The sequence below is a fragment of the Camarhynchus parvulus genome, chromosome 2 (genome assembly GCF_901933205.1).
Source record: "Camarhynchus parvulus chromosome 2, STF_HiC, whole genome shotgun sequence".
NCBI classification, from domain to species: domain Eukaryota; kingdom Metazoa; phylum Chordata; class Aves; order Passeriformes; family Thraupidae; genus Camarhynchus; species Camarhynchus parvulus.
The window spans coordinates 68,841,028-68,850,757 of record NC_044572.1 but is presented as its reverse complement, the minus strand read 5'-3'; the positions used below and the strand labels follow the sequence as shown (position 1 = coordinate 68,850,757).

The 9,730-nt window shown below is 56.2% G+C and overlaps 1 protein-coding gene across 1 annotated transcript; it reads right to left on the bottom strand.

Annotated features, from left to right (window-relative positions):
• Window positions 1-1,656: 1,656 nt before the first annotated feature.
• FOXC1 (forkhead box C1) lies at window positions 1,657-8,418 on the bottom strand. The gene is given in 6 exon segments (XM_030943663.1): window positions 1,657-6,783; window positions 6,846-6,936; window positions 6,939-7,337; window positions 7,339-7,556; window positions 7,559-7,642; window positions 7,645-8,418. Coding segments are annotated over 6 exon segments (1,635 nt in total). The 5' UTR covers window positions 8,378-8,418; the 3' UTR covers window positions 1,657-6,673.
• Between the last annotated feature and the right edge of the window lie 1,312 nt (window positions 8,419-9,730).

Sequence of the window (9,730 nt, the reverse complement as noted above, 5' to 3'; positions counted from 1 at the left end):
TTTGTTTAGGGGGCAAAAAAAAATAATATTGCCGAACACCCAATTCTCTTTCAGACGGAGAGCTTGAGAGCCCTCACCGGTAGCTCGGGCTGCCTTCCCTTCACTCTCCGTCCCGGTGCTTTTTAACAGCCATTATTTTGTGGCACACGTCTGCTAAGCAAGGCACAAGCTACGGGCCTAGAAGGTCGCAGAGGTGTGTGCAACAGATGCGGGGGGCGAGGGAGGAATCCCCCCCACCTCCCAAAGACCCTGCCTGCTTAAAAGAGGGAGGGGGACTGCCGGCTGCTTCCCAGGCCCGCGCCGCACAAAACACTGGCGTAGCAGGCCAGGACAAAAAACTGTCCCTCGGATCGCAGGGGCTTCCCCGCGGTGCTGTGCTGCCATCTCTTCCCTGCACACTGCGACCCTCCGACGGGCCTGTTCCTCTGAGCCCGGCACCCCCCGGCCGTCGGTGGTCCGGCGAACACCACCTCGCAGCCCCTCGCCAAATTGCTGGGCGCCAGCAGCCTCAGCGCCGAACTACACTCAAGGAATTAGTTCCAAATAGCACGGAGGTCTCTCGCTCCGGCCGGACCAGCCGGAGTTACCCTTGGGAGTTCTGGGGCTTCCTTCTCCGGCCCTCCAAGCAGGCCTGTTAGGATGCCTCGTTAGGAAATGAGGGATCCTCCTAGTGTGGTCCCCCAGATCGTTTGCTAACGCTACCTGCACTGCCAGCCCCGGCCTAGGACAAGGCCTGCCCGCTGCGTGTGTATAATTTAAAGGGCGAATGGGGGGCGCAGCAGTGCTGCGAGGGCTCCCCGGCGCCTCCACCAGGGTACGGTGCTGCCGCCCGGTCCCGCAACTACCGGGTAAGGAGCCGGCCCTCTCCCCCTCCACCCCCCTCCATGCGGCTATTGTTTCGTTCAATTAGGCTCCGCTTGATAAAAAACAATCGCTCGTTAACCCTCGCCCTCCACCCTCCCGGCTGGTGTGTTGTGAATGGCGACATCGTCTCCCTTGACCCCCGTCTCCTTTTCTGTCTTTCTGTCCCCTGAAAAATGATTCCACGAGCTCTGATTGAATTTTATTCCTTCCTGACCTGGGCCGTTTTTATTGCATGGACACCATCAATCTTGACCTAACGCGACGTTTGTTTATTACTTTGGAAAGAAGCGAATGGCTTTATGAGCCCCAGCGTAATTAAACCAGGAGGGCTACGCTCACCGTGGCACCGCACCACCTTTGGGGCGGATTCACAACAGACAAGACGCCGGGGAGGCGAGGCAGAAGGGAAAAGAGAAAAAGATGGTGGTGGTGGGGGAAACCTATACGGGAATGATAACTGGTGCCCTCCCAGCCCCTGAGCTTGTGACCGAAATACGGGACCGAAACCCGCGCACGTCCCCGGGGAGCTCCGAGCAGTTCCCTTAGAGCACAGCCCGGGCTCGCCAGCCTCTTGCGCAGCTTACCGCGCAAACCTGAGCTCGTCTTCCGCGCCACCCCGGCTGCGCGCTACCTGCGCCCACGCGCAGCGACGGCTCAGCCTCGCGCGCCCTGACAGCGCCCACCACCGTGCTCCTCATCTCCCTCCTAGCCTAAAAAACCCCACCAAGGTCCACAAAACAAAAACGAACCCAACACCCCCCCGCCACCCCAAAAAAAAAAAAAAATTCCGAAAAAACCAAGTCAAAAGATCAGCTCATCTCAAAGTGCGAGTGAATTTAGCCAACACGCCTGGTCCCAGCACAGGGAGACGAGGGAAAATGAACTCAGTATGCGAGGGAGTTTAAATTACTTTACGAGTGAAATTAATTGAAAGCTAATGTTCGATTACCCGCCGCTGTTGAAATGGTTTATTTCGGGAAGCGGACGGGGGAGAGCTTCCAGGGGCTGCACCGCAGCTCTCCTGTGCTGTGCACTGGAACCATGTGCGCGCCTCGGCGCTACACGCTTTTGCCTACGCAATCAAACGACGTAATAAAGACTGCGCACTCTTACCTCACGCTCATCTCTACATGGGCGCGGAGAGGCGCGCAGCCCCTGACCGTGCGCCACCGCTCCTTTCCCGCCCTGCCTCCCGCAAAACCCGCAAAATCCGCAAAACACGCACCAGCTTTCGCGTGCGCCAAGCGCGACTCGCCCGAAACGGCCAAGCCAAGCCTCCAGAGGACAGGGCGAAACTCTAAGCTCGTCCTGCTCCAGTGGCGTGCTTTTGGGGAGTTGAGAGCAGCGTACAGGCAGCTGGTCAAAACGCTGCAGCCCCAGCGTTACCAACAGTGTTACGAAGTTGAACCCGGCAATGAAAATACCCGCTAACTTCGAAACGCCTTTCCCGAACTTCTTGGCTATCAGAAAGGGCCCCAGATATCATAAAACGCCGATTTGGAACCACTCCCTTAAATGTCTCCATCCACAAAACAGCCCCACCGTGGTCTCCATCTGACCTGGCCTGTGGCGGTAGGGAAGGGGTTTTAATCCATGCCCTCTCTACTATTTGCATGCATTTCTCTGCTATTTTTGATTATGACCTTTACTGAACATAATAGGAACTGTAATTACTTTAAGAAGAACTTCTAAGGAGGAAACTTAGAAAGGAGAATATTCCTCCCTTCTACGTTTCCACAGTTTAAGTGACAGATGAGCGAGCACAAGCGAGAAACCACCAGAACCACCATGAAAATGGAATGGTTCCTCAAATCTATTTAAAAAAAACCAAACTGTTTCGTTTTGTTTTGTTTGTTTGTTTGTTTTTTTATAGACGAAAAGCAAAGCAACAGTTTGGAAAAATAAAAAATCAGTTTGAGCTAAAAAAAAAAAACAACACAAAGCGCCGTGCTAACCTGGCGCCTAAATGACCTCTCCGCAGGCATGGCTGGAGCCAAGTGTCCCCGTTTGCTGTAGGGGCTGCCACCACAGATGTCGAGGCCTTACGGGGACACCTCTCAGCTGCTGCCCGGGCGCACGTCCCGTGCCCACCGCTGCGCGAGGTCGCACCGCATCTCTTGTGGCGTTCAGGGCAGGCCCAGTTCTGCTGGGAGACAATCACAGGTCAGAAGGGACGCTCGGGTTTGCATCCTGTACGCAAGAGGAGGGAAGCACAGGAGGAACAAGGGTTCGTGCCCCACGCTGGGCCCCACCGCCCGCAGTTCACGGTGGCCCGCGGGCAGATGTCCGCTCTGTGCCTCCCATTGCGCTGCCCCAGCCCGGGAAGGTTTCTAGCGAGCCCGCTCGGCCTTTCCCCATCCCAGCAGCAGACACAATGCCTCACGACGAAGGCTCCGGCCCGGCAGAGCCCAGAGATGCCGACCCCCGTCCGTGCAATGTCGCGCAGGGACCCAAGGTACCGGGCTGCGCGCCCGGCGGGCCGCCCCCCGCGGCCAAGCCCGCACTTTCCACTGCCTACCGCGGGGACAGCCAGCACTGCTAATCTTATTTTCGTTGTGATCAGTTTCTGTGGGGAGGGGGAGAAAAAAAGATCATGATTATGATTGGGATAATAATATAAATAAAACAGTGTTTTTAAAACTCAATACGAAGCACGCGTGTGCGGTGAGCCAGCCCGTCGCACTGAGAAGCAGGGGGTGACCTCCACCGCCACCACGCACGTCACTTCAGGAAAGGGATCCCCTCCGGGGGCAGAAGATCCCGACACGACCTACCTGCGACCGAGAGGGAAGTTTCCCTTTGCCCCCTCCCTGACTGCGAGCCGCCCTCCCGGCCGCCGAGCCCACACCGCCCGCCCTTTCGCAGCCAGGGCCACGGGGAGCGCAAGTTACGCGGCCGCCCCGCGGCAGAGGGCCGCGCACCGCCGCGAGCATTAGCAGTAATTACACACGGCACTTGTTCAAGCTTCGCACGGCCCCCCCCAGCTTCCCCAGCCGAGCAGCACCACTGACAATGCAACGGGTTATTAAATAAGCCGGGCTGACAACTGCGCTCCCCCCTATTTATTTTCGCCACGAACACCCTACCGCTGCAGACCGCTGAGAAAACCCAAACTACAGGAAAGCCGGCGCCTGATCGCAACAAAAATAGCAGGCAAATAGCAGACTCAATCGCCTCTACCCTCTGCCTTCTTTAAATTTTTTTTTAATATATGACGGGGGGCAGGAATGGTCTTATTACGCAGCCACTCCGCTGGCAAACCCATCTGCCAAGGCAGAGGGAGCTGCCCCGCCGAGGGTCCCCTCTCCAGCGAGGGGGAGCGGGGGCGTAAGGCAGTGAAAGCCCCGCCGTGCCTCGGGCCCGGCAGCCCCCCTCCCAAGGAGGCGGCGGTGGGCGGGAGCCGCCAGTTCAGCTGCCCCCTGCTCGGTACCGGGAGAGGGACGATGGGGAGCAGACAGTGAGCCCGACCGAGAATAGGTAACATTTTGTTTCCCTTTACTGGTGAAAAACGGGGAGCAGAAATTAAAACATGTCCCCGGAGCGAAGGCTCTCAACTTTGCTCGTCCTCCTCATCAGCTTTACCACAACTGAGCGATGGAGCGTTTAAGGTTCTCCCACCCAGCTTAACAAACAAATAAATGTAAACGAGGCCCCCGGTAATCTTCGTAGAGGTACTAGCACGAAAAAGCAAAGGCTATGCCATACTTAAATAAACGTATTCTAAGCCAACGCGTTCTAAGATGACACACTCCCCTCAGTTCATTCCATCTGCTGAAGGTGTTTCCTAAACATGGGACTATTGCTTTGGAAGGAAGCACAGCTCAAAAGCGAGGTAATAAGGTTGAACTGTAAATACTTTTGTATTTATTTACAGCGTAACCCTTAACAATGCAACAGCAATTACTGCTAAGTGTTGCCTCTAGATAAGAGATTCTGATAGGAAACTGTATTATCTTGAAAGCAGATTTTAGGCCTTAAATATCTGTAATCAAATAAACTTATTTCCAAGTCTGACTGACAAGGCCGGTTCTTTTAAGTTAATGGATTTATTGCATTTTGGTGGTTACTTACAAAAGGGGAAGGTGATCCCCATTGACCGTAGGTTCTTAATAGTAAATTGTCCAGAAGGTAGGATTCTTGATCTGACTAGGTGCCAGTCTGTGCAGCACTCATTTTCTATCCTGGTAATTTATAATTTTTTTCCCGTTTTGAGGAAAACTGAGGGAGATAAGGAGAGGAGAAAAAAAAAAAAAAAAAAAAAAAAAAAAAAAGAAAAAAAAGAAAAACCAAACCAAAACAGCAAAACAGCACCCAAGCAACTATATAATAAAAATTCGCCCACACAAAATATTTTAAAAATAATCTGTCCGAACAATTGAGACACAGACCAGTGAAGTCCCTGAAGGACGGGAGTAATGCAGAGCTATAAAGGTGTAAGGGTAGGCTGCACAAGTACCCTTTAACACTACTACTCTTTCCCCCCCGCCCCGAAATAAAATAGTACTTTATGTGTTACAGAAGCGGCTTCACTGATGTGATTGCACGCTTTGCTATCACTTCTAAGAAGCAGTAATTTATATGCTGGCATTATATTTAAGAGTACACGTACTACAGATTATTTGGCATCTGCTATACACTGGAGTTTAGAAAAATATGCAATACGTATATGAAACTATAAATAAATACGTAATCCTTCTTTAAATATAGGTACATATGTAAATCCCAGATATAAATACATTTGAAACACGCACAGAGCGATCGATAGCTCGACATATACAGTTACACATGGTCTGGAATCTAGTGCATGCACTTCTACCTCGGAGTTATCACTTAATATATCCTTACATAGGCATATCATTTAAAACAACGTAATGTCGCCATACTACTGTGTATGGTCAAATGTTTCCAGGTCTTGCCATTAATTGCTAAGAAAACGTGTTTGTTTATTTGCCAACTCAGAGCTGCCATGGGAAAGTATTTTTTTCCTAGCGGATAAGGCGAGCTGACTAAGTGGAACATATTGCAGAAGAGACTGAAAAGGGATTTTTCGACCTGGCAGTTCCTAAATGGTCTTTGGAATTTGTGCGGAGGGGAACAAGCTGTTCCAGCGACAAAGTTAGTTATGAAATCCCTTTTCCCTCTCTTTCTTTCTCTCTCTCTCTCTCTAAATGAAAGCATTAAAATATACAGACGTGTAAAGGATCATTCCAACTGAATGGTAATTTATTAATAAACAAACAATGCAATACCTTCAGAATATTTTCAACAAAAAAAAAAAAAGAAAAATATTGATAGAATAAGATTAATACAGTTTCCCTTTTTATATATAGTGAAAAAAAAAATCAGCGTTTCGGTCAATTATAACGTCACTTTTCAGGAAAGGGGGAAACACTTTCTGGCGTTTGGTCCGCAACATCCAACTACAAATTAAAAATAAATTACTATGTCGCAATTTACATTTTAAAACAAGTCCTTGTAGAAGAGGAAGGGGAGGGGGAAAGAAGCTGGTACTCTACTCCGGACTTTTCGCTCCCTTTTAAACACGGGGCATGACAATACCTTATGGGACGGGGAAAAGCGCGGGGTGGGGGCCGGGAAAAAAAAAGTATTTCTCAAAGCAATTAGAAAAAAAAAACTTACGTGTTATTGGAGTAACACTGTCCTTTAACAAACCAAGACATGCTTTGGGGCTGTCTCTGTACAAAAGCTTTTCGCGATGCGCTCGCTTCCCTCCGCGGGCGCTGCGAGGGCCGGCGGCGCGGTGCGGAGCGGAGCTGAGTTCCCGCGGTGTCCCCGCGACGGGGCGCGCTCAGAACTTGCCGCAGTCGTAGACGAAGGCCCCGGAGGTGCGGTAGAGCGGCTGGCTGCCGGGGAAGGCCATCTGACAGCTCCCGCCGCCCCCCGCCCCGCCGCCGCCGCCGCCGCCGCCCCCTGCCCCGCTGCCTCCTCCGCCGCCGCCGCCGCCGCCCGGCGAGGCGCTCAGCCCCGCCGCGGCGCCTCGAACACCTCTCTCGGGGCGGCGGCGAAGCCCTGCTGCGGCCCCGCGTAGCCCGCCGCGCCCGCCAGCGGGCCCAGCTCCCCGCCGCCGCCGCCGCCGCCGCCGCGGCCGCCGCCGCCTGGTTGAGGTACCAGGAGGCCAGGCGGCCCTGGTGCGGGTGCGGGTGGTGCCCCTCCTGGTGGCCGCCCGCCGCGCCGCCCAGCCCGCCGTGCCCCAGCGCCCCGCCGCCGCCGCCCCCCGCCCCGCCACCGCCGCCGCCGCCGCCGCCGCCCGAGGGCATCGCGTACTCGGGCAGCGGGTCCTCGGCGGGGCTGGCGGCCGCGGAGGGCAGGTGGCCGGGCCGGTCGGCGCCGCCCGCCGCCGCGTAGAGGCTCATGGCCTGCATGTTGCAGTGGTAGGTGCCGGCGGCGGCGCCGGCGGCCGCCTGGCCGCAGGGCGAGCCGTAGACGGAGCTGTGTCCCGGCGAGTATCCCCCCGAGGGACAGGGCGGGCGGGATGCCGGTGCGCGGGGCGGCGGCGGCGGGGGCCAGGAGGCCGGCGCCCAGCTCGGCGGCGGCCTGCGGCGAGCCCCGCAGCGAGGTCATGATGTTGTCCACGCTGAAGCCCGGGCCGTGGTGGTGGGGCGGCGGCGGGGGCGGTGGCGGGGGCGGCGGGGGCTCGGGGGCCTCCAGGCTGAGGGAGCGGCTGGAGGGAGGGTGCTGCGGGGGCTGCCGCCGCTGGAGAGGCTGCTGCTGCTGTCGGGGCTCTCGATCTTGGGCACGGCGCCGAGCGGCGGCGCGGCGCCCGGGGGGACACGGCCTGCGGCGGCGAGGCCGTGCCGTTCTCCGTCTTGATGTCCTGGATGCGGACGGGCGGCGGCGGCGGCGCGGCGCTGCCCCCGGCGGGGCCGCCCTCGGGCTCGGCGGCGGCGGCGGGCGGCGGCGGGCGCGGCGGGGCATGGTCCTTGAGGTGCAGGCGGTCCTTCTCCTCCTTGTCCTTGACGGCGTCCTTCTTTTTGAAGCGGCGGCGGCGGCGGAGGAAGCTGCCGTTCTCGAACATGTTGTAGGAGTCGGGGTCGAGGGTCCAGTAGCTGCCCTTGCCGGGCTTCTTGTCGTCGCGGGGCACCTTGACGAAGCACTCGTTGAGGGAGAGGTTGTGGCGGATGCTGTTCTGCCAGCCCTGCTTGTTGTCCCGGTAGAAAGGGAACCGCTCCATGATGAACTGGTAGATCCCGTTCAAGGTGATCTTCTTATCGGGAGCGTTCTGGATGGCCATGGTGATGAGGGCGATGTAGCTGTAGGGCGGCTTCACCATATCCTTGGGCTGCGGCGGTGGCGTGTAGGGCCCGTAGGCTCGGGCCATGCCGGCCGGGTACTGCTCGTGGGCCGGGTGGGAGTACATGCTCATCGGGGCCGGCATGGCCGTGTAGCCCCCGCCGGCCGCCGCCGCAGCGGCACGGTAGTAGCTCTGCTCTCCGCCGAGGTACGGCACCACTCCTAGGGAGTTGGGACTGGACACGGAGTAGCGAGCCTGCATGTCCTCCCGTCAGCTTTCCCCCACCCTCCCCGCCGGACCAAACAGCGCGTCCCTTCCCCCTCCACCCCTCCGCCGCTCCGCGGACCGAGCTGGACCGGGCGGCCGGGCAACCCCAACCCCCCCACCCCCCGGCGGAGCGCGGAAAAAGGGAGGAAGAATAACGACGGCAGCGCCGAAAGCCTCCTCTTCTTCGCCCGGGAAAGCCCACCGGCGAGCTCCCGCGCTCCACGCGGAGGGGGAAAAAAATCAAAAAAGGGGGGGAAAAAGGAGGGGGGACAAAAAAGGGGGAAAATGTTTTAAAAAAGAAAACGGCGGAGGAAAAAAAAAAGTAATCGCAGCGGAGAAAGCAACTTCCAAACGCAGAAAGAGTATTAAGAAAATAAAACCTTTGCAAAGAGGCTCCCACGCTCCCAGTTCCTGGTTCCACGGGGATCTGCAACAAGTTGTCTGCAAAGGAGGGACAAAAGTAGAGGGATGTGTTTTGTTGGCTTTTTTAAGCGAGCAGAAGAAGAAAAAAATCCACCTTCCCGGTCTCCCAGTGCAAAGTTTCCCTCTCTCTCTCCCTCTCGCTTTTTTTCAGTCTCTTTTTCAGTCGCAGGCTGCTTTGGGAAGCATCGGAAAAACTCCTGAACTTTTGAGCATCCGTCGCCACGGCGAGAACTTTTTTACGCACTTACAGTTTTCTCCTTTTTTTTTCCCTCCCTCTCCTCTCTCGGTCTCCCTTTTTTTTTTTCCTCTCTTTTTTTTTTCTTTTCCTCCTTTTGCAGGCGGCTGGGCTCCGCCCCGCCGAGCTGGGCCGACCAATGAGGGCCGGGAGACACCCCGGGCTCTGAATGAGGAGGGAAAAAAAAATAAAAGAGGAGAGACCGAGGAGGAAAAAAAAAAAAAAGATAGAAAGAAAAAAAAATCCCCACAGCAGCTCCGGGAGTTGTAGCGCTCGGGGACCGGCCACACACACTCGACGGCACACGCGGACGCCCTGAGCGCCGCGGAGCCCCGCGCTCTCTCAGGCCGCTGCGCACCCGCGGGGAGCCTCCAGCGCCCGCGCATTTTGCGCGACGACCCCGCCCGAGCCCCACTGCCCTACACCTCGCTCACTCGCCCGCACACCCGCGTCCTTAAACGCGTCCTTACACACGCACCCCGGGCACACGCACCTTGTGCCTGCCCTCACCAATAGATATGTGTGTGTATATATATATATATATATATATTTGTGTGTGTATATATGTATGTGTGTGCATGGAGCTTCCCCGGGAGCTCCTTCCACCCACGCGCGCACCCCGCGCTCCGCCACGAGTGTTTTCTCCAAGAACGCTACTTCTCTTATTCTTTTTTATTATTATTTTTCTT